The 24,976-nt window shown below is 40.4% G+C and overlaps 1 protein-coding gene across 2 annotated transcripts in view; it reads left to right on the top strand.

The window, feature by feature from the left end:
- Positions 1 to 24,976, top strand: part of LOC141787971 (receptor-type tyrosine-protein phosphatase gamma-like) — a 613,454-nt gene that overhangs the window by 576,225 nt on the left and 12,253 nt on the right. For both annotated transcript variants that reach the window (XM_074666742.1, XM_074666750.1), the window contains 10 exons: positions 4,687 to 4,778; positions 10,775 to 10,866; positions 16,081 to 16,177; positions 16,802 to 16,884; positions 17,073 to 17,207; positions 17,755 to 17,889; positions 17,997 to 18,172; positions 21,089 to 21,224; positions 21,320 to 21,466; positions 23,859 to 23,952. In XM_074666742.1, coding sequence (XP_074522843.1) covers positions 4,687 to 4,778; positions 10,775 to 10,866; positions 16,081 to 16,177; positions 16,802 to 16,884; positions 17,073 to 17,207; positions 17,755 to 17,889; positions 17,997 to 18,172; positions 21,089 to 21,224; positions 21,320 to 21,466; positions 23,859 to 23,952 — 1,187 coding nt within the window. The remainder of the gene's footprint in view (positions 1 to 4,686; positions 4,779 to 10,774; positions 10,867 to 16,080; positions 16,178 to 16,801; positions 16,885 to 17,072; positions 17,208 to 17,754; positions 17,890 to 17,996; positions 18,173 to 21,088; positions 21,225 to 21,319; positions 21,467 to 23,858; positions 23,953 to 24,976) is intronic.

Genomic DNA, 24,976 nt, shown 5'->3' on the forward strand with positions numbered 1-24,976 from the left:
TCATCTTTATACAAAATAATACTAAGTAAATATTAATCAGTCTTTATGGATTTAAATTCATTATTTGTAATATTTATGTGCAAAAATTTATCAAATTTACACAATTTGTCTTAGAGCAGAGTGCTGGACATACTGAACAGCCTCTATAGAAAAATAAAGGAATGAAAAAATTACAAAAAAAAAAAAAAAATCTTTTATAACTGCCTTTAATGGTTGACTCCAGCTTAATTTGCTTGCTATTGAGTCAGCTGACCTCCCATCTAATAAATTCTCTAGAGTAAGATTTCTATGAGGTAAAACTTTATGAACAAGAAGAGAAAAATGATACATTTTTTGTTAAATTAAAGTTGGCTTAGTGTTATCTGATGCATTAGTGGTAATTGGAAACTTCTGTGCTGAAGCTTACAGTTTTTATCTAAATTATCAGTGAAAAGGATAAATAAAAAGTCTTTAGATAAGAGACAAGGATTTTTTTTTTCATTAGTGTGTTTTATGTCTGTTTTTTCTCCACACACTGATGACTTTTCTTGCCCACTGAAGCCTGCTGATACAAACTTGGTCAGTTCTGTCTGTAAAGCTTTGAGACCAGAACACATCCAATGCTGAAAATCCAGATCCTCTGTACAGATTCTACATTTTATTATAGATCTGGTTAATGTAACATTTTATACAAAGTTTGATCTGCTCTTGCAGGCCTCTGAATCTTGGTCTTAAAGTGTAATAAACCCTTCAAAAATAACAGTCAAATTTAAAGACACAGTCACTCACACACTGATCCAAAATGAAGTCCTGAAACTTTACATGCTCATGGTTTCCAAAGAATTCCTGCTGTCGCTTGGAGGGGAACAGAAACCAGCCTTTTTGATTCTTGTGATAAGATTTTAAACTCAGACAGGTGTCTAACTCTTCAGGAGAAGAAACACACCTTTTCCTCAGACTACAGTTTTTGGTGACTCTATTCAGATTCTCTCAAAGCTGACTGAAATCCTCTTAGCTGTAAAGGTAAAATGTCTTCTTCTCTTTCATTCCACCTGTCCGTCTGAGGATTTGTTTTTACTTTTTGTGTTTGTGTGAGAGTTGAGTGAAGACATGTGACACCTCTGCTTTTTTCTGCCGTGGTTCAACTACAGCTCGTCTCTAAACGGCTGATGCAGATTTCCATTTCAAAGATGTAAAACATCACGTCTTTGACTCACGTCAAAGTCCCAGTCAGAGTAAAAAAATCACGAGACAGCTGTGTGTCTATTGAAGTGTCTCCTCCTGAAGGTTTCCCTGTACGACAGCTTCTTCTTCATGTATGTGACTTCAAACACACATGGAGAGTGAAGCTCTGCCTGTGTGTACATGTGTGCATGCGTGTGTGTGTGTGTGTGTGTGTGTGTGTGTGTGTGTGTGTGTGTGTGTGTGTGTGTGTGTGTGTGTGTGTGTGTGTGTGTGTGTGTGTCAATCAGCTGTGGGTGTAATGCTTTGAAATTAGACGAGTCACTTTGCTCTTAAAGCCGCCTCATAAAAGTGAAGTTGTTAAAGTGAAGTCTCAGCTCAGTCAAGCTTGAAAGACTTTGTGCTGAGTGTGTGTTAGTTTGTGTATGTGTGTAGGATAAGTGTGTGTTTGGGCTCAACACATTGTGTGTTTGCATGCAGTGTGTGAGGTTCAAAGTCGATTTCTGCCATCTGTATGTGCTTTGTGGGGCGGAGGAGTATCAGCTGCTGACTGCTATGATGAAATCTGTTTTGTCTGTCTCAACACATGCATGAACGGACTGTGCTTGCTGTCTCCTTTTCTCAGAGATTAACCACAAGATTAATCTTTTGTTTTTTTGTAGCTGACATAAATTAAAGATTTCATTCCGGCCAAAATGTCCCCTTTCTGTAAACATAAGATACAAGTGAAAATAGGGATGGGTACCGAATTAGGTACTTTTATGGGTACCGACCGAATTCTGTCAAAAGTACCGGGTACCGATTCATGTAAAATCAAAAGGTACCATGTTTAGGTACCTGAATGTATCCTTGTGACTGTGAGAGAGTGGAAGTGTAGGTGATCTTCCATGCCAGACATGAACACAGCATTGCAAGGTTATATACTAAAGAATAAATATGTTAAATTGAAAAAAAAAAACATTTTATTTTTCAACAAATTGATATTTTTTACTACATAAACACACAAAAGTACCGAAAATTAGTACAGTGAGTACCGGTACCGATTGCCAAGTACCAGGAATTGGTACCATATCATTTCAAATGTGAAAGGTATCCATCCCTAAGTGAAAAGTTGGACAAAATATGCCCCATCACCAAAGGATAACTTTTTTAAAAGAGGTGCAGTATTAGCTTTTAGGAGCTTTTAATCATATAACACCAGAGGGAAACAGACAGTATGAGAATATGCGGAAATGAGAATATGAAGATGGGAATACAGAGAATTACAATTGTTTCAAGTGATTCTGATCAGGCATCTCTATTAATAAGACAGACAAGAGAAAGTTTGTTTATTTCTTCAGCAGATTACTGCAAAAAAGGCAGTACAGAGTGCTTCACAAATCAATGAGCATCATCAAAGAGATGATAGACACACAGAAAAGATGAAATATCACTTTTTCATCTCTGGGTTTATAATGAAAACTTACAATATTTATGTAAAACTTTATTTAAATAATAGGCTGCACGGTGGTGCAACGGTTAGCGCTGCAGCCTCACAGCAAGAAGGTCACTGGTTCAAATCCCCACCTCGGCTGCTGGGTCTTTCTGTGTGGAGTTTGCATGTTCTCCCCGTGCATGTGTGGGTTCTCTCCGGGTACTCCGGCTTCCTCCCACAGTCCAAAAACATGCTCACCAGGTTAATTGGTCACACCAAAATTGTCCCTAGGTGTGAGTGTGTGCGTGCATGGTTGTCTGTCTATGTGTCAGCCCTGTGATTGACTGGGATAGGTTCCAGCCACCCGCGACCCTAAACAGGATGAGCGGTATAGAAAATGGATGGATGGATGGATTTATTTAAATAAGGGCTACCAGTCAAATCCAGTACAGGCAAGACACAGGTAGGGTGGATCACCACAACGTAACCTTGCTTGGTGTTGTCTACCAACACCATGTGTTCATTTTTCAAAACCCCCACTGACGAAACTGTCAAACTAGGTGATGGGGGTACGTCATGTTTTCAACATTAGAATACATGTTCCTTAAAGAAAACTAAGTATTCATATGACTACTTTCCTACCTTTGAAAATATATTTTTTTGATTGCCAGTTAAAAACAGAAGAAAAAGAAGAAAAAATAGGGATACACAGATCCTGGTATCTGGTATCATTCTGATCCAGCCCCTTAAAACTGGATCGGTATTGGTGGGAAGGGGCCGATCCAGGCAACCAGCTCTGTGCCTTTTTTTAACTGGCGCTCTAGGCTACTTGATTCCAAATGTTGCTTCTGATGCACTTATTTTTTGTTTTTTTGCTGCATTATCAGTTTACAGGGGTATAAAAATGTAATGTATCTGAAGAGTAATTTCTGTTTATTCTGAAGCTTTGTTTTGCTCGTAAACATTTGAATATTTTGTAGTCTCACAGTAAGGCATACAGGTTATTGTTTAACTCTGTTGTTGGATCGGTATTGGTATCAGTCAATACCAGAAGTCCAGATATCAGTATCGGGATTGATATTGGTACCAGAAAAGTGGGATTGGTATATCCCTACTGTAAAACTGGTGTGGGTCTACGAGATTCATGACCAGAGAAATCCACAGTGACTGTGGGTTGTTAAAATGTTTCGTCAAGAACTTCTTTGACATAATAAACTTGTATGAGTATACAATAACTCTGCACAGGGAGCAAGGCACACAGGACAAGAGGTGCTAACTATTTCATTAATCAACAAATAGTTCCTGATGACTTTTAAATGCTTGTAATGCTCATTCGTACCTGGAAATCATTGCTATTGGTTACGAATTGAGTACTCCTCCTTCATATGTAATCTCATCAGACATAAGTTGCACTGCAGTGGTTTCCACACACTGTGAGGAAGGTTACCTAGCTGGTTACTGAGGCGACTTGATCCACCACTACTTCTTCTATTTTTGTCTTCACTTTATTTAACCGTTGGTGTCAACCAGCATAAAGACCCAGTCCTCCTCCTACTATCAACCAAGTAGTTCAACAGTATTAACATAGGCTTGTTTTCAGTGTTTATTTTTTCGTAGTCAGTGTCCTCTGTAAAAGAGAGGGTGAAACTGCCAGTGCAGTGTCGTATATCTAACATGTCTGAAAAGCTCATGACTGTGCACACACACACACTGAAAGCACTCACTCTCATAATTGTATTAACAATGTCCAAAAACTGTTTTAGCACTAGGAGTTTCTGTCTTTCACTTGTGTGGTTCAGGTTTCACTTAGTTCCACGCGTTGAAAACTCTCTGAGGCACAGAGACAACTTGCCGAATAGAAAGTCAACAGTTTATCAGAAATGTTTTCAGATGATTTATTCTCGTCCCATTGTTGAAGTACACAGAGGAAGATTATTTCCTGACTGTCTCTTAATCCATCCAGCAGAAGGATTTGTGTGATGGAAAACCAAAAGCTAACAACCACCTGAATAACGTCTGTGTGCTAGTGGATGCTGGTGGCTCTTTCTGAAACAAAGGAGGAGTTTGTTCAACAAAGCAAATAAAAACAAATCTTTCTCTCTTTCTTACAGACGCTGTTTCCAAACAGCCCATTTCTATGTGGAGGACACTAATTCCCCCAGGGTGATACCCAATGAGACGATCCCAGTCATCCCCATCCCAGGTAACAACCAATCACAGCATCTTCCACATTATTGTAGAAGATGAGCCTTCAGCTGCAGCATTAGCAGTTCCCAGGGTTGTGAAATGTGTTTTCCTGCTGCGTGTCTTGTTGAAACAGCTATACACAGCGTTGGTTAGTGTGGTGGTGATCCAGACTGTGAGGTCAAAGGTCAGAGCTATTCTTAAAACAGAGGTAAAAGGTCACAAGGTCGTGAGGGAAGACCTGGCTGGTCTTATCTCCCAGGGACAAAACGGTCTGGATGTGGTGCACTAATACGACCTGGGATTGAATACACAAGTTAACAAGTTGACAAAATTTGACTTCATGAATTGAAAAGCAGTGAACATACTTACAATTTACTGCAGCAGTTCTGAAAATCAAACACCGTCTTTTCAATGTGCTCGCAAAAAACAGGAAATTACACTTTCAAACTGCCTGTAGTGCATATGCTGAATCTCTGATTCATCTGATTTATCAGCTGCCAAATAGAAATCATGCAACACTTTTAGGACTGTATGCTAATCACTAATCACTCTCAAATAAAATACTGAGATGATAATAAATCTAAAAAATCCTTCTGATATACAGTACCCTTTGCTTTATGACTGTTATTTTGTATATTACTAGAGTGTAGGAGTTCAAAATAAGTAAATAATTGCTGTTATTAGGGATGCAAGATATTATTAGCACATCATCGGTATCGGATAATATTGGCTTAGAAATATAATATTGGATATCGGCCAACACATCATAATTCCACTGATATGATAAACTGATAAAATAATGGGCTGAAGCTATTTATATTTTTTGCACTCATTGTGGTTTTGTTTGGACAGTTAAGATTGAGTACTCCCATATTTGTTTTAAGTTAAACTTGAATTTGAGCAGAAGTCTTTAAGGTACACGTTTCTGAATCATTTTAATAAATTTGGGTTTAACTCCCGTGAACAGAGGTTATGTTCACTGACTGTCAATTGTGAAATTGGCATAAAATTTTCCCTGGTTGTGGGTTATGTCATGATTTGCTCAAGAGGAGCATCATTCAGCTGCCGAGTAGGATTTATCTTTTGGATTTTATTTTGTTGTCATAAATAAATATACGGTTTCAAGTATACATTTTTCTTATTTTGCACAAGAAATGAATTTAACATAATAAATGTGATAAGATTATGCACCATAATGATAAATATGCTACTTCCAATACAGAAAACAGTCAATCTTCAATTATGTATGCAGAGGAAAATATTGGTTTTGGCATCCGCTAAATAAGTTATTATATATCGACACATCAGATATCAGCAAAAAATCCAATATCGTGCATCCCTAAACAAGCTTATGTTTATAGCAAGTTATAGGGCACGCCTCAAATTTTGGGTCTATCTTTTTTTCATTCTTACTATGACAGCTTTATACTGCAATGATTCAAGATACAGTTTGAAATCTGCGTGCATAAGTCAAACATTCACTTGAGAAAATCACTTATGCCAGAGCTTTAATGACGCGAGAGCAATATGTGGCTTGAGCAATAAAAACGATGCCTTTCAGAATCTAAGAGAGCGCACAGCTACTGTTATTTATCTCCTCCTCACAAAACTTTTACCAACTTGATTGCCAGTTGATTTTCTTGCTCTCGTGCATGTTTACTATTTGGCAGTAAGTGTGACATATAAGACATTCTCAGATACTCCGTCTGCATCCAAATATGAAAAGATCATTTTATTTCATTGTCTTTGTTTTTCTGGAGAGACCTTAAGAAACAGGAGATTTAGTCTTGACACCTCTACACAGCTCGCATTTTTTGATGTCTACGCCAAAAAAAAAAAAAGTGGAAAGATTGATGTGATTATAGCTGTGTGAGGTAGTGTGTGTAAGTGTGTGATTGTGAGAGGGGGAGAGCGCGAGGTATTACCCAGTTCACCAGGTCCAGAGAACAGACTCTCATATTAAACCTCCAGCCTCTCCAGCTCAGTCCACAGATCCAGGATTTGGATCCAAACCTGTCAGATCAATTAAAAGCTTGTGGGGCCTCTTAACAATGAACCTTGGCTGAGTCCAAAGTCCTCCATTCAGTGGATTCAGGGCCACCGTGCCCAACATGGCAGAGTCCAGCAGACAAAAAGAGCGTCTGACACTGAGCCTGTCCCACCCCCACTGAGGCCCACTGAGCACCTGGAGTGGATTCACCTCTGATGGGGCATCACTGCAGTGACATACGTGTGTTTATTTGATAACCACTGGCAGGGTCGGGTAGCACTACAGACGTCTGGAGCCTGTAATGGTGAATTGATGGCTGCTCACATGACAGCCTCCCTGAGTGGATATCAGAGCCCAGCGCAGCAGACAGGGCTGTGGTGTATGACCATATGTTTGTTATGTTAATTGTCTCAATGAGCTCAGACCTGGAGCCTCACACATCCCATAATCCTCTTTAAGACCTTCTGCTGGATTTAAAGCTGCGGGAAACAGCCACCAAACCTACCAATTAACACTGACTCACATAGGCACAAACACACAGATACACAAACATGCGGGCAAATAACAACCTCTTATATGTCACACGAGAGGGGAAGGTCATTAACTTTGTTTCTCATAAAGATGGTTAATTTGAAACAAACACATGTGGAAGGTAGAACTTTTGGTTTGGCTCATTTAAAGGAAAACTTGTTCAAAGTGTGTTTACAGTTTTTCTAAATTAATACTGCATGTTTTAAAATGGTTTTACGTGTGTTTTCCAGCAGTGCAATGCTGGTCAAAGCCCGAAGAAAGTCCTCCAATTACATCACCTAAGTTGGTCTGAGTGGGAGACTGAAGCTGCAGCTTCAACAAAAATGACAAAACTATTTTAAGTTAATGATGCTACATTAATGAACTGAATGTAAACAAGCACAGATGATAAATGGTTTAAAGCAACGCCACATGGTTTGACAAAATTTAGAAAAAGGAGTTGTGTTGGGTTAGTTCCACCTAAGTGATAATAACCAGCAAAGATGTGTGGGTGTTCACCAAGCGGTAACCTCCAGACTAAAAATATGAGGCAAAGTGGAAGTACTGAAATCTGCAGTTTGTCAAGTGTCCACTTGAGGCTGGATGCAGAAACACAAGAAACCACATACACCAAGCCAAAGAGAAAAAAAAACATTTTCACAGCAAAAATCAACATATTTATAGTCTTGTTAAAAAAAAAAAAGAAAAAAAAAGAAGTGAAACAACAAATATCGCTATTGACACGCTGTACAGGAGTGATTTTTTTCGAGCAGTTAGAATATTAAAGATGTTATGATCATGAGTTTACCCAATCAGAGGCACAGCTCAGCTGATTGACAGGTGATCACACTATCGCTGTTAGTCAAAGCCTGCCCCATTTCCAATATGGCTGTCGCTGCCAATATGCTTCAAAACTCTGTTTCAGAAACAGATGGGTGACATCATAAAGACTATGTCCATTTATTATACAGGCTAAGGGGTTAACCTGCCAGGAGGACCTAAGGCTGGTGGTGCTAGCTCTGCTGGTGTTAGCCACAATCATCAGGCTGAATTTGACATGCGTTGCCTATCTTACCCCTTGACTAGTTGGTTTAACATGCAGGAATGTATTTACTTTGAAATATCCTGTGTAGTCACTCTGCTAGGCGTCATGCACAAGCTTTCTTACTGTCTTGGCCTTTTTTAAAAAAACAAGTTTTTTCAAATATCCAATATCTTTTTTCAAATTTTTCATTTGCAACTTAAAAACTCACCATGTCACCTTATCAATAACCCTTTACTTCTGCATCACATTTAACTTTATATCTAAATACTGCATGTTTAATTCCATCCATACTGGTGTATTTTTATTCTTCTCTATTTTACATTTTGCTATTGTCTGATAAAACCTAGCGGCTGCTACAGACCCCTCACCACCCACACATTATCATACTAAACAAAGAAGCACAAACATTCAAATCTGAGTCACAAGAAATCAAAATTGATGCTAATGTGTGTTCACAAAATTAATATATGGCACAATCAAACGTTCAAGGTAACTGGTAAAAATATGCATGCTAACTTTAAAAGCAACAATTTCTTGATAGTTAAATACATTTTCAGCCAAATTGATATTGCTGTGATGTATAGATTCGTAATGTAGCATCTAAGCCTAATGAAATGCTCTGCTGTATTTTATGTTGGCACTAACTGAAGATATTTCCAGCAGAGCTTCTTCTCATGATTTGTATTTGTGCTTCACTTTGGTTCTTTGCACTCCTTTAAATTAAGTATTTTGGCACAGAAATGTTAACACTAGCTCAGTGTGTGCCGCGGTTTCAGTGATTTTACTCTGCCATCTGTAAAATACGTCAGAGCATATTCTACATGCAGTTAATTGGCTCACCCAGGCCTCCCCTGCATCACACTCAGCACCCTGCTGTGTTCACTGACACCAATAATTCTGACACATTTACATACCTAAATGAGCGTCTTGGAGGACACAGTGAGACGGAGCCAATGTATGCCCTTGTTAATATTTGATGCAGACTAAACTGAGGGGAGCTGTGGGAGAAATTAAGCTGTTGTGTAATGTTGTTTCATCCTTTTTCGCTAAATAGGCTCCATCATGTGGGTCGAGTTCAGCTCTTATGCTGTCAGAGTCTAAAGAACAACCACCACTTTACAAGTGTTTGCATACAAACGTCTGTATTATGATGAAACATTTGCTCTATGCTAGTGCTGGAGGACTTTCAGCCCTAGAAACAACAAAGCATCATATTAAGCACAGTTCTTAAGCTAATCTTCAGTGTTTGCAAATACGTTGATAGTCTGAGGTCAAATGGTGGAACTCAAAGTTTGCTGAGCTTGCTTTGTTCGTGACAGAGCTCATTGTGAGGGAAGGATTTACTCAAAGCACCACAGAGAGCCATGACAGCATCTTAGTGTTAGCCCTGAACCCAGTGCCTTTCAGTCATCTGTTTCATGTGAGGCTATTTTTATTCAAGGGTGATTAACATGAAAAAAAACAAGCAAGGGGTTCATTTAAAATTAACAGCTTATATTAACACACATTATCTGTCCTTGTTTTGGTTATATAGAGAAGCTCAGTGGGCTTGTGTTGCAGGCTGACAACTTTTTCAGCAGTTGATGATTGGGAAACAACGATAGCAAACAACTGTGACAATAAGTGACGGATAATGTTTGGTTTAGTGGGTAATTATGGGATTTACACCCCGGGAGGGTGTGAAAAACCCTGTGACAAGACAGAGGCTCCTTTCAACACCATGAGGAGGTGATTTCCCATAACTACCTGCTAACCATACATCATACATTTGCAGTGGGTGCTCAAAGTTTCACCCACCTGCTACACTGCTGTTGCTAGGTATGCTTGACAGGAACCAGTATGAAACTATTCATGTTATTCAGCCTGCTGAATTAGCATGCCAACCAAAAGTAGCATTTTAGCCATATTATTGACAAATATGATGCTAACGGTGGCTAACGGTTGTACCTCACCCTATTGTCTTTGGTGACATGTAGTGTTGAGTCTGCTTCTGGCGTTGCTCGTGTTAGTAAAAATTTATGTCTTGGGGCTTTTACCAATCAAAATCAAGCATCTTATATACAACAGGAAGTTCTGATAGAAAGCCAGGTTATATGATGTAATACCAACAAGTGTTTTAACCTTTTATCATGTAACATCTTCATCAGTAGCTAGAAGTTTCCTGATGGTAATGATTGGGTTGGGTTAGAAATACCAATAGGAGCAGAAAAATTCATTACATGACATGAAATATGGATGAGGATGTTTTCTCTTGAGTCATTTTGAATTTAAGAAATAAACTTCAAATCAATAAAGAATAACTAAAGATCAATTATATGGCACAACGCTTTCCTTAGAAAGTTTGAAGTTTCCCAATGCTAGCTGCTACATGTTCGCTGAAACTCAGTGTTTGTTTTGAAAAATGTTTCTTTAGTTTTCACCATCCCATCTGTGCTAAGCTAACTCTTGTACTTTCTCCTCTCTCCAGATGACATGGAAGCCGTTCAGGTCAAGCAGTTTATCAAACATGTCTCTGATCTCTCCTCCAACAACCATCATGGCTACTCTGAAGATTTTGAGGTAAGTAGTTCAGTGTCATAATGAATGGTATGAAAAATAGGCAAAGTCTCTTTTCTGTCAGTCATTGGTTTCTGAAAAGACCCAAACATGGCACTATTTTTCAACACTGGATTAGACATTGATGGACACAAGTTTGACACATTTCATCACGTTCAACCTCTTCAGTTTCTAATGCTCAGCTATGTTTAACAGTTGGTGGTGTACCACTGAGCACTTAATGTACAGTGAGTTTATTTTTGCTGAAACAGCTGCATGTTGCGACCAACAGTGGTATTATTAGAGTCATGAGGTTGAACTCAAACAGTAAGTCTTGCAGAGCTGAAGCGAGGTGCAGATTCTGCTCTTAATCTCAGTAGGGTTTTTTTTTAAGCTCAGTTTGTCAGAGATCCCACAACAACACTTTAACAGGAGCCGTTATTACAGGTCAGCACAGCTTTTTGACACTTCAATAAACAGGCCTGTTTGGACTGACATCAGTAGGTAGCTTAAAACAGCATTCTAGCATTTTCCAAGCTAATGGGTGACAAGCAGCACGTCTTCTTCTTCTTCTTCTTCTTCTTCTTCTTCTTCTTCTTCTTCTTCTTCTTCTTCTTCTTCTTTTCTTCTTCTTCTTCTGGTCTTACTAAAAGCTCAAATGTGACTTTAGAGTAAATTAACATGCCAGCCAACAGAATGGTTGTCAGACTCGATGTAGCTTGCTTGCTACATGTCAGTTAAGTATCCTGGTTGTTTTTCTAAAGGTGCGAGCTGGTCCTCCATTTCTTTTAACCATCTAAGCTAATTATTCCTGTTTTGTATTGTGGCCTTGGTTGCATTTGTTTTGCTTCCTTCCTCTGTCAACCTGTTTCCCAGGTTACCTCAAGTTTCTTTCAACCTTACACCACAGAGTCCATCTTCAGTTCTTCTCTGGTTTCCCAAAACAGTCTGTCATCTGATTGTAAATACTGGATGTTTTTATGATTTCAAATTGGGCAGCCAGGACATTCTTCCAAACAGACTGGTGGAAGTAAAGTCGTACTTAAGACACTGAACACCACAGGAAAATGTGTAAAATCTTCAAAACCATCAGAAATCAGGAGTTTTCTGTGTTTTATCTGAAGGAGGGCCCAAATCTGCTGCATTATCTCATGGTGTGTCCCTGATTTAGCTTCTGGTGGCATATTTAACATATCTTGTAAATAAAATTGGTATTCCCAGAATTTCTTTCTCCATTAGCGTAATAGAGGATGGCTTCTTCTCTGTTTAGAATAACTTTCTTACCAAATAGAAAAGTGGAAACAAGAGAAGCTGAAGTGATGGGAAGAGTTCATTCTTGTAGCTTTAGTCCTTTTTTTATCAGAGCACTTTGCATTCCTGGTCCCTGCTCCATGAAAACCTCATGGACTGAGCTGAACCCTCTGAATGAGTGTCTTCATTTGGGAAACACATTTTCTCTCACACACTAAATGTGTGGATGGACAGCAGAGAGCTTTGGGAAGGGAGCCCCTTGTCAAACGAAATGATCTTCATCTTACGTTGTCACTGTCTCTGCTGCTCCACTTTCTTCCCCGCTCAGAGGGAGTCAGGGAGGCCGAGAGCTTGGGTCAACCCTTCTCAGTGTCAGCTGACTCTCATGAAGCCTGGCCCACAGAAAGCTAGCTGGCACTGAGGAGTGTGAAGGCAGGGCTTTGGTAGATGGTTTGACATTATCCTGGATTTAGGATTCTCCTGAGCTGTTCACAACACGGCAGGCAAGAACCTAGCTTCTTTACCAACTGCACAATGTAAATATGCAGCACAGTAAAAAAAAAAAAAAAAAAAAAACTGTTACTTTAAGAGCAGGCAACTGAATCTATATGAGTTGCAAAAAGAGCTTGGTGCAAGCACAATCTGTAGTACAGCTGAGCTGCAGGAGCACATTGTTGAAGCAGTTTGGTCAGTAAAGGTGGTCCAGAACGGAAATCTCCCAAAGTGGCTCCAAAATAATGGTCTGTAGTTCCATAAAAGAAAGATTAAGTGTTGCTATGTTGAAGAGAAGTGTCAGTGTTGGTGGTGTTGGCTGGCAGGCAAGAGGAGAACGTCAGGAACAAAAGAACTCAGATAGTACAAGATGTGAGTTTGAAAGTATGGTAAAGAGAGTGATTTCAAGAATGGATCAGGGTTACTAAGAATGATTGATGTATTTAATAACATAGAAGTTCAAACAGATCCAAGATAATAAGAAAGACAAAGCTTAGGTCACGGTTTGTGCAGGAAGTAGAAGCTGTCATAGAGTCAGTGTGGGCTGTCAGTTTGCAGCCCCTCCACACTCCTGTGGTATCTTAACTATCAGATGAATGCTAGAGATGTTAGTGAACTTAAACTCTGTAACAGCCCGTTAGACGGCATTCTTCCCCACTATCATCAAAACACTTGATGGGAAATGCTTTAAAGAGGAATGCTGTCCCTCTGTCAAAGGGAGTCTGAGCTTCTTTAAAGATGTCCTGCTCCAGACCTTTTTCCACTCCTACTAAACCAACAGCTCAATGACCCTCTTCACGCAAGGTTTTCCCAGCTTTATTCAATATTACCAGTGAACACAGCAACACTAAACTGCAGTCTAATGGCCTTGTTATTCAGTCATCAGGGTTTTAAACTGAGAAAACTTGTTTTTATTTTGTCTCTGTGGCTAAAACAAGAAACAGTCAGTTTGGATGATATTGAAAGGAGCATGCTTTAAAAAAAGGACTGCACAGGCCTCCACAGGAGCAACAGCTCTTAGATAAGCCTTCAAGAGGAGACCAGTTTATGGAGTTTTGTTTCCCAGAAATGTAAGATATTCGTGCTCTGGGCCTTTATGCACCTCCTTACCCTCATGGATTCTAGCTCTTGAACTGTGGACTAATAGTAATCTGAATCCTCTTCCGGGATAGGATGTGGCGTCCATGACTTCCAAAAAGAATGACACATTTTGATTTATCAAAGCACCAGACGATTTTCCTTTTCACATCAGGCTCAGAAAGGTTCTCTGCAGTTCTGGGTCACGTTTATACATGGTTTCCCGTTTGGAATTTTTTGTTTAAACTACATTTGAGGATGCAGTGGAAAACTGAGTTTACAAACAGTGGCTTTTAGGAGGGATTTTGAGCACATGCAGTGATTTCCACAATAGAGTCATGTCTGTTTTTAATGCAGTTCTGCCTGAGGACCTGAAGATCACAGCCCTACAGTATTGATTTTGTTCCTTTTCCCTTTTGTACAGAAGTTTCTCCAGATGTTCTGAATCTTCAAATGATATTACGTTTTTTAGAAAATGAAACTTGAAAATTCTTCACACTGGCGAACATTATCCAGAATTTTTAAGCTATTTGCTCCCACAATGTCTAACAAAGAAGGGCCATGTACAGATGACATTCAATTCAAAATTATTCTCCTGAAGCAATGAAAAAGTTCAGCTTGAATATTTGATAATATGTATTTAGTTAGTAGTATTTAGTTTTTTCAATCAGATAAAGATTTTAAATAATTTATAAATCATCCAATTCTGTTTTCTCTCTCCTGTTACACTGACTCTCCTGACTGTTTTTGAACAGGAATTATTAGAAATCAAAGTCAGCTGGTAAAACCTGCCTTCACTAAGAGAAAGCTGGAGCTGCAGACTGGTTGTTATCAATCTGTCATAAAAAAAAAAGTGAGGAAAAAAAGAAAAGTAATTACCATAACCTAAGTTTTTAAAAATCAAACAGCAGGTCTAGCTGTGTGTAGCATTATGGTCAGTGTTTACACATGCGTATGTGTGTACGTGAACCATCTGCAGAACACTTCACCTGTCAGTGACATCCTGTGCAGGGAAATCCAGCCTCTTTCTGTCATAACCTGCAACCTGATCTGTTCACCACGAAGCCTGAGTGCTCAAAATAAATCCCTGTTCCAATTAGTATGATGAAACCATGTTGAATGGTGCTAAAACAAGTTGGTGGCCTGTAAAGCTCCATCGGAAATGAGGCAGAGGGGTCAGAGCCAAATCCAGCGCCTGCCCTCCCTGTTTGCCGTGCTGAGCTAGCAGCCAGCAGCTGTTTGCCTGGCAGGAACTCGACATTAAACACTGACATATATACACGGGCTGCAAATCCCAGGGCGGCTCGCTGCCATCACTTGGACTGTATGCTACAGCCAGCTATATCATGCTGGACAGTGAGGAGAGATACAACAAACAGGAATAACTGTTCATCATGTAATTACTTTCAGCCTTTATTTGCCTGTAACTGCAGAAACAATTAGTTTATAGGAGCTATAATTTCAAACATGCTTAACCAGATAAGCTCGACACCATCCTCTAGCTTAATTATTTGGTATGCATATTAAAGTCAGGTGCAGGTGAAAAAGGACAAAGGAGCAGATGAAAGCTTTACAGAGGAGTGAAAGAGCTAAAACACAGGTTGATCTGTTTGTGCTAATGTTGATTCCAACCCTCATGCAGCAGTTAATCTGCAGTGGTCTGTCCAAACTTGAGAGTCTATCAATAAAATGAAGAGGACGTGTTTGTTGTACTCTGCTCTCTGGTGTAGTAACATGAATGGTACTGCTGAGCAAAAGTTGTCTTTGATTCAGGCAGAGAAGAGCACCTGTTAAAGCAACAGAAAGGAAACAAATAAGGGGAAAGTGAAAGAATTATAAGGTTGGAATCAGCCCAAGCAGGTGAAACCAGGAGAGCAGCTTTCGAGGAGTTATGACGGCAGTGCACGGTGGATGATGTGACTCTGAAAAATACAGCCAGCACCTAAAACAGAGAGCTACACAAGATGAATAACAAGGATGTCTTAGCAAGAGATATTATGTTAAATTATACAGAGTGAATCTGAAGATTAATCACATTATTTACACCTGTTTTCCCTCTGTTGAAATTTCTCACTTCTTTTTGTGTTCAAAGGCTTTCCTGTCAAACAGCTGAAGATAAACAAAGACGTCAGCTTTAAAGTAAAGATGCTCAGAACTGTTTACCAGACCACGCAGTATAAATATGTCATGAGCGGAAATGCCACGGGGTCAATGTTTCAAACAGCCCAAAGGAAACGCTCTGTTGAAGGAATATTTTAGAGTAATTGTTTCAGTAGATTGAGATGTCTGGTATGAAGAACCAGGAACATTTGTTTTTATCCTCTGGATGTGATTTTCTGGATTTATGATCATACAACCAAGCTGTTCAGACAGATGAGAATGAGATGCTGTCTGTCTGTGTGTGTGTTTACTCCTCAGGAGGTTCAGCGGTGCACCGCAGATATGAAGATCACCTCAGAGCACTCGAACCATCCGGACAACAAGCACAAGAACAGATACATCAACATCGTGGCCTGTGAGCAAACACTCAGCACACTGATGCAAACATCTTTGCAATATCTTATTTATCTGTCACTTTTTGAGCACATTGTTGCTGTACATTCATCGATATTTTTCAGAACGAAGCATTGTGCCATGTTAAAAGCTACTGATCTGTCTTCCAAGGAATAAGTCCAAACTGAATCAGTGCTTCATTTTCATTTTTCTGAATAGAGCTCAGCCCCAGCCACACATCGTTCACTGAGCCAAAGCGTAGCTGTGTTAATCATTGATAGTCTTTACCACCAGCAGAACAAACACCAGAAACCGCACTCAGGGTTGGACGATTTCAATCTGTGATACATTTTTTACATGACTATTGGCTTTGGCTGCTCAGTCTTGTGTTTACTGACTGCATGCCGGAAGCAAAGAGCAGGTGTCATGCTGTTGAGCTGTCTGTAAAAGGCTACCAAACCCAGCTTGACCATTGTTTCAACCACAAAGGTTAATGTGCTTCCAGGTTTGGGGCAGGTGCCTTGGCAGGGCACAGAGACAATACACAGACAGCACGGTGTTAGGGTTCAAGCTAAGGTTAGCTCTCGCTGTGGTTTGAGCCTCGCAGACGGACTGATTGGTTTACTGCTCTGTGTTCACCCCTCAGATGACCACAGCAGGGTGAAGCTGAGGCCACTGGCTGGGAAGGACTCCAAACACACTGACTACATCAATGCCAACTATGTGGATGTGAGTGCTTCCACAGGGGCGTCCAAATACTGATCTGGGATCTGTGTCTGAATGAGTGAAAGTCATTTTGAAGATGATGAATGTGGCACAGAAGAATGGAGTCTTTTCAGATTCATGCATGGAATTCAGACTGTCACAGTTCAGTGATAATTATATTTTTATTTCCCACTCAACTGTTTACCCATTAGGGTTACAACAAGCCTCAAGCCTACATCGCAGCCCAGGGACCTCTCAAGTCCACTTTTGAAGACTTTTGGCGGATGGTGTGGGAGCAGAACACAGGCGTCATTGTTATGATCACAAACCTGGTGGAGAAAGGCAGGGTAAGCTCCAACATGCACACAAAATGAGTCGGTATTTGGATTCATCATCAGTCACCACATCTTCATATACCTCCTTACACATCAATACACATCACCTGCCAGATCATAGAAGTTACCACTTGTTGCAGGATAGATCAGATACAACAGCAGCGACTGAGGGGTAGACTTCTCTGAAAGCAAAAACATCAACTGGTCAAACTTAAACTACTATTGCTGTAGCTAAGTGATACAAATGTCACCTGTGTGATCCAGTGACAGCAGGGTCGGTGGACCTGGAAGGCCCTGAAGGTATCCATTCTGGGCTCAATGAGAAACACTCTACTTATATACTATAAAACATGGACATAGTCTCTGTGGTGTTGCCGGTAGTATTCTGAATAAAAGTTTTGAAGACCAGGACACAGACACAGGAAATGCTGACTCAATCCAAGTTCCAATTGTCCTCAAAACAAGCAGCAACCTTTGACTGTGACTAACTCAGCAGTTTAGAAGATATTAAGGTTATGAGTTTGTCCAATGAGTATAAATGTCTGTGTGTGTTTAACAGAGAAAATGTGACCAGTACTGGCCGACGGAGAGCAGTGAAGAGTACGGCAACATTGTCGTCACGCTGAAGAGCACCAAAGTCCATGCTTGCTACACGGTTCGCTGCTTCACACTGAGGAACACAAAAGTAAAAAAGGTGAGAATGAGGCTAACAAAGTGAGATCTTCTGTGGCACAAGACCAGAAAAAAGTATTTTATCCTTCTCATTTTCATGTCCTCCATCTCTCTTTCTCCTCCATCCAGAGTGTGAAGGGGAACCCTAAGGCCCGATCTCAGAGTGAACGAACTGTGCACCAGTTTCATTACACCCAGTGGCCAGACATGGGAGTCCCAGAGTACACGCTGCCTGTCCTCACCTTTGTCCGCAGGTCTTCAGCCGCCCAGATGCCTGATATGGGACCCATGCTGGTCCACTGCAGGTAAAGTCTCTAATCTGCTTTCACTTTGCTTGAACTCTCTTCACGTCTCTGTTTCTAATCCTCCTGAACCTGGATCAGGGAATCTCTCAGCGGTCACTCTGGCTGTGTCCAGAATCACTCCCTGTCCACTTTATAGAGCACCTTATAGTGAATACACCATGCTGTAGTGCTGTCTGAAGTCTGAGTGGCATGGTGATACCCTATAAGGTCCACTCAATATATCCCACAATGCATTTTGAAAAGTAGTGTAGGCACGCTCACATTGCAAGCAACATATACCATCATACATTGCGGATCAAACAGAAGAAATGGCTGACTACATGATTACTAATTACTGATAATGTGAAACAACAAGAAAAGAAACAACTCTGAGCAGAGAAACACGCAACACAAACATTGGCTTCCATGTAAGTTTAATATGTTTAAGTGTCTGTGTTGATTGAAAAAGCTGATAAGGTTAGTGAAGTTTTCATTTCTTTGCAATGTTTCCATGAAAGCTTTGTTGAAGTACCCCCACACTGAAGGGGAGGTTGGACGTGGGGCCCAGCTTATAAACACTGGCTTTTGTCCCTGTTGTTGTTGTTGTTGTTCTACATAAAGCAGTGTGCAAAGTACATCGGCTTTTACCTCAGCTGCCTATATAAGCAGCATCAGTGAGACACTGCCACAGCCACAGTTGGCAGCTTGAATTTAAGGGCATTTTACAGTAACGCAGGCGGGGAAATTACGGGTAATTGGCCGCTGACTGTGGCCCCCGGGGGGCACTGAATATGAAGCACTCTGCTATCATCTGTTCTGTGATGGTCGATAATAACTCGTCACGCTGCCTCACCGCTGTGGCTTCAGACACACCGCTCATTACTCCCATTTTGTACTGGGACACAGACACATAGACACCCTCCCACTCATTACACAAGGAGCAGAGCAGACAGAGACACATTTACATCCACCCTGCTGTCCTGCTGCAGGAAAGCAACTGGAAATAAAAGGCCTGAATATGTAAGCACAGGAAAGAAATGAAATATCTGTGAGCCTGCAGTCAACTTATTAAAAGAAGAAACATGGAAACAGCAGTTTAACTGAGCTAAACCGCTCAGTTCTGTTGAGTTAAAATCATCACAGGAGGAAGATCTCCATGTATGGAAAAACTTCTCTCGAGTTAAACATCTGCAAACACAATCATGACTGTTGTGCCTCTAAAGGAATTCATTTTCACTCATAATGGAGGATTTATTTCACAGCTCTGTCAGCGCGCTTTGAAATACACTTACATCCTCAGTGACGGGGTAATTACATGCATGCAGTGACAGATTGTGCATACATCTATTTCTAAGTGTCTGTAAAACATCCATTATGGAAATAAGTGCCGGCCTGCCGCGAAAAGTTGATTCTCAGCTGCTGGTTTGTAGTTAAATCCGCACATGACTTGACGTAAATCCTTTATTTTCATGCATTTATTTGCATAAAGTTAACATTTATTGAAATGGTTGTTCTCTTTTTGGTCACATTCATTGATAGTCCTCACAGGCAGGGGTGTGTCCAGACTTTTTGGACATTGAGGGCCCATATGAGGCACTGACTCATGCAGGGGTGGCATAAATGAGAGTATGCACACACACAACAGAAAGGTAACATGAGTAGCTACTGTACAAATCTTAACCTAGGATAGATAGGATAGGAAGCTACTAGCAGCCTTGTTAGAACCCAGTTTTTAACACCGCCTCTTGTTGCCCACCTCTGACAAGGACAACAGCCAATCATAGATCAGGATTTAGAGATGCAGCAAAGGTGGCCAATAAGATTTCAAGAGGGGCCTTGAAACATCACCTTGCTACTCCTCTGGAAATGCTCCTGCTCACAGGAATATTAGATATTTGCCGAATCGCAAACAAGAGGAGATTGCAAATTAAAAATCTGGAGGTTTAGTTTGAAACAACAAATTTCACGATGAAGGGAGGGTTTCCAAAAGTTTGTAAAAGATTTTAGGGACAGTGATGAAAAAAGCATTCAAGTTACTGATGGAAATGTCTGTGAGTCTTAGATTGTCAGGGAGTTGGATGCCTGTTAACCTCTTTAAAGTGATACCCCGGGATGGAACAAGTTGGGTCCTATCACAAGGTTTAGGGCAGAAATTACCCCTACAGCAGTGTTTTAGTGCAGCAGAAGCCCAGGGCGCACACACCCAACACCCCCTCCCTGCTCGTCTGGTTCTTTCCTCTGCTCTCAGACAGGGCCATATTTTACTTGACCAAAAACACAAATAAATGGACTCCCACTGAAAAAATCTGATATCAGTCTGCATTCACGCTTTATTTAGAGAATTTTCAGCGTGTTACTCTCACACAAAAACACCGCTAACACTGCTTTAGTTCTCATCGTGTCGTAAAATGGCGCTACCTCCGCTGCAGAGCCACAGCTGGCTACGAGACGCTCACTGCTTAGTGTATCAGTCCGCATGCGCGGCGTGCCAGATATAAACAAACGCAGGTAGTCTGCCAGGACGAAGAGACACGATGAGAACTAGAGCCTTATTTAGCGGTGTTTTTGTGTGAAAGTAACGTGCTGAAAATTCTCTAAATAAAGTGTGAATGCAGAACGATGTCAGACTTTTTCAGTGGGAGTCTGTTTATTTGTGTTTTTGGTCAAGTAAAATATGGCCCTGTCTGAGTGCAGAGGAAACCGCAGAGGAGCAGGGAGGGGGTGTTTGGTCTGAGCGCTCTGGGCTTCTGCTGCACAAAATCACTGCTGTAGGGGTAATTTCTGCCCTAAACCTTGTGATAGGACCCAACTTGTTCCATCCCGGAGTATCACTTTAAGGAAAACATACACACACTTTAATCTAAATTTCCTGTATGTCCTCTTCCTTTGCGTATTTGAGCCTGTTTGCTGGTCCTCAGTGTTTGGTTTGTGTTGCAGCGCTGGCGTGGGACGGACAGGGACGTACATCGTCATTGACAGCATGCTGCGGCAGATCAAGGACAAGAGCACAGTCAGTGTACTGGGCTTCCTCAAACACATACGAACCCAGCGCAACTATCTGGTCCAGACGGAGGTTTGTGTGGCTTTGTTTGTCTTACTCTTGATCCTCCATACCAGCTGCTCAACAACTTGACAACTCTTTCTCTCATCACTTTCTGTCTGATCCAGGAGCAGTACATCTTCATCCACAATGCCTTGATGGAAGCCATTCTGGGTAAGGAGACAGAAGTGCCGGCCAACCAGCTTCACAGCTACTTCAGCAGCATCTCAGCACCTGGACACAGCAGCGGGACGCGTCTGGAGAAACAGTTCAAGGTAGAGGGACTGTTGACATTTAGCTGTCATCCTGTGTGGTCAAATATCAGACATTGCCTCCTGTAATCCTGTAATGAAAAAAAAGATAAAGGTAGTGGAGAGATGGATCAAACCAAAAAGAAAAGGAAAAAAAGACTAAGATGCATTTTAAAATAATCTGTAGCTTTTGTCTCAGAGGAGATCCAAAATAGCTTCTAAATCAAAATTCAATAGATAAACTTTCATTAACTCCTTTTTCTATTTATTAGTCCTTCCATCTCTTTTCCTCCTCACATCCTGGGTCTAACTTCCTTCTTCTTCCCAGCTCCTCCTGGGAGACCCTGAGGCCAGATAAGCTGCGTAATCCCTCCAGCGAGCCTTAGAAACGGATACATTAATCATACATTGTGTTTTTTTTCTTATCACTGAGTCTTGATTTCTGTTTGTCACGGTTTGCTGTTAGTTAAAAGGCCTGACAGCAGAAAAAGAAAAACCTAAATCCATCACATTATGCATCAGTGTGGTTCAAAGTTTAACTAAATGCGATGAATGTGCAAACAACAGGTTTCTTTGTAATGGTAATACATTTATGCTCATTTATGACAGGATTAGACTTTAGTCTTTGTCTACAGCTGAATGTAGCAGTTTTTGTTTGTTCCTGGACTTTGTAGTTGTTTCCAGTCGTGCGTGAGTCACTTTGACTCTGTTTGTTCTTCTGTTGTTGCTCAGGGACTTGCTAACGTGAGCTTCTTTATGTTTTATCCTCAGGTTTTATCACAAAACTTTCTGACATTGTCAAAGCTTCTGATGCTAAAATGTTTGCTTGTACTGGATGAGTTGGTGACACAGAAGCAGAGCGCTTTATTTGGAAACAAAGCAGCATGTGCTGATTCATGTTATCATGGATGTAAAACTTTTTAAGAACCGTTTACAGTAGAAAATTAACAACCGGCTCTCATGAAAGAGACACACATAACTCTTCATAATGAAGATGCAGAAAAGTTTTGAATGCCTCTGTGTACACTTCTGCAGAAAACTGCAAAAATAAAGCAGATAATGACAAAGAGCAGCAGGCCAGACCTGGACTCAGACTTCATGGTTCAAGGACTTCAGACTGTACATGGGGCACACCATCTAACCCCTGAGCTAACCCTGAAGCCCATAAAGATGTATTTTAGTTTGCATGTATTTTTATGTGAATACAAGAGGTAACACTGATAAGTTAGCTTATTATAGCACTGGGTGTGTAGCATGTCTGGTTCAAGTAACTTAGAGTGTATACAAACAACAAGGGGAAGATTCCCTCACAGCAGTTTCATCTACAGTGCAACCATAAGACAACAACCACAGCGCAATGAGTTTAAAAAAAAATCTACAAGCAATTAACTGAGCCCACTTTCTTTTTTTTTCACTTTTCTCAGTCAAAACATAGCAACATGGAGGGTTTATGGAAAATAAGAGTTAAAGGTTACATCTATAAGAAGTATGGTATATAAGCACATTCTCTGTGATGTCACCCATTTGTTTCTGATACAGAGCTTTGGAGCCTGTCGTTAGCCATGCTATACTAGAAATGTTGAACTCAACTATACATGCTAATGTTTCTGCAGCCAGCCTCAAGTGAACCCTCAATGAACTGTAGTTCTTAGCTCTCCACCTTGGTTTCATCCCTTGCAGCCAGAGGTTTGAGCTTGGGAGCAACTTGTCTCTGTCATGAGAACAGAAACAGACAGGAGGCACCGCCCTGTGGTGCTATTTGAGTACTGCGTTTACATTCACTCTAAATTACCACTCAGTGTAGAGGCTAGCAGTTCACAAAGCACAGAATCCTCAGCAAGAATGTCATTTTTTATTAATTTTTGTTGTTGTTTTGCTTTTTTTTTTTGCATTGTTTGTGTTAGATTTAGTTGCCTAGCTTGGCATTCACAGTAGATTCACAGGGAAACAAAGCAGGTCTATCTCTAGATATAAAAATGTATTTAACAACTCATCCACTCTGCATGTCATTTTGTAAAGTTAATGAATGATATTTGAAACAGGGAGAAGCAGCATTTTGTACACTAGTCTTTCAGCTGCGTACGTTTACACAACTAGCTCTATGGCTCTTTTCGAGTGTAGTGTCCTTCATTTGCTGCATCAGATTTGTGATAATAACACAGGCTTCACATATCTGTGTCTCTGGTTTTCTTGCAGTTGTTTTTAATATTGCAGTCAGGGCTGAGTTTATAGGTCTTTAGGCTGGGACTGGGTCAGTTGAGGCTAACTAGATACAAAACTGGGCTATCATGCAAATCAAGTATGTTAACTGTATGACTTACTTTCCAGCTGTAATGGTTACTTCTCCATTAACAAACTGTAACAAGATCCTTTCTTTCTTCTTTTTCTTCCTTTTCTTCTTCTTTTCTGTTTGTAGCTGGTAACACAGTGTAACACCAGATTCACAGACTGCTTCAACGCTCAGAAGGACTGCAACAAGGAGAAAAATCGAAACTCCTCCGTGGTGCCATGTAAGTGTAACACTCATGAGGATAAAATGTTTTCAATTTCACATGAAAATGCCTCCAGCAGCAAAAAGCAAACAACAGTAAGTAATAACTCCCAGTAGAAAGAGTGTTGACATTATTCAATGAATTGATCGTCTCTGAGTTTGCAGCCTGTGCACTAAAGAAGAGCGGGACATGGAGAACTATAGAGAATGTACTATGTTCCATTCATATCATGGATTAGTTTATCTCTTGCTTAGATAAATGATAAATTATGAGTTTCAGGGGCAGGATATGAACTTTGCTAAGGATAAATTGCTGAGTTTGTTTTGCAGCTAAGTTACTGTTTTTAGTTTCACTGGAACTCAGTTATAGATATTGTACAACTGAAAGGCAGAATAAAGCATGGACGTCATCTCCGTCCATGAATTCTGAGAGGCGTTAATAAATGATATGATGCTGATTCAATATATCTTTGTGTCAGTGTTAGCGTGAGTAAAAAGGCGAAAAAGAGGTGTAACACTTGTTGGCACAGGAAACAGAAACCGGTCTTTATTCTGGAAATCCCTTTCTATTCCGGATAGTCCTCCTGGCACTTTTAATTCATAGACTCAAACTCAAAGCGCCTAAATCTGTTATGTTTCAGCTTTTTCAGTCAAAAAACACATTTTTAAAGTAATTTTACTCCTTCAATGTCTTTATTCAGAGAGGATAGGACAGTAGATAGAGTAGCTTTGAGGACAGTAGACTCTCTAAATGGGACACCTGATGTGACCAAAACTGACACCTCTTCAAGTTCTTTATTTAAATTAGTTTTCCAATAAGCCTCCAAATGAAAGCAGGTACCGTATTTGAGAGACTCTGTGGTTTACATGCTGGCGTCACTTTCCCTTTCTCCGTATCCTGCAGCTGTTACGCAATCTGTTAACGGTCACTGGCTGTTCCACATTTCTCTGAATCACCTCCCAAGAATTTCAAAGAACTGTCCACGCTGAACCATTAACAGCAAAAGTATGAATGAAGGCACACAGAGTGGCCTCTCAGAGCA

This window comes from Halichoeres trimaculatus, unplaced genomic scaffold, assembly GCF_033239565.1.
Source record: "Halichoeres trimaculatus isolate MK-OKI-2021-1 unplaced genomic scaffold, fHalTri1.1 fHalTri1_scaffold_1, whole genome shotgun sequence".
Taxonomy (NCBI): domain Eukaryota; kingdom Metazoa; phylum Chordata; class Actinopteri; order Labriformes; family Labridae; genus Halichoeres; species Halichoeres trimaculatus.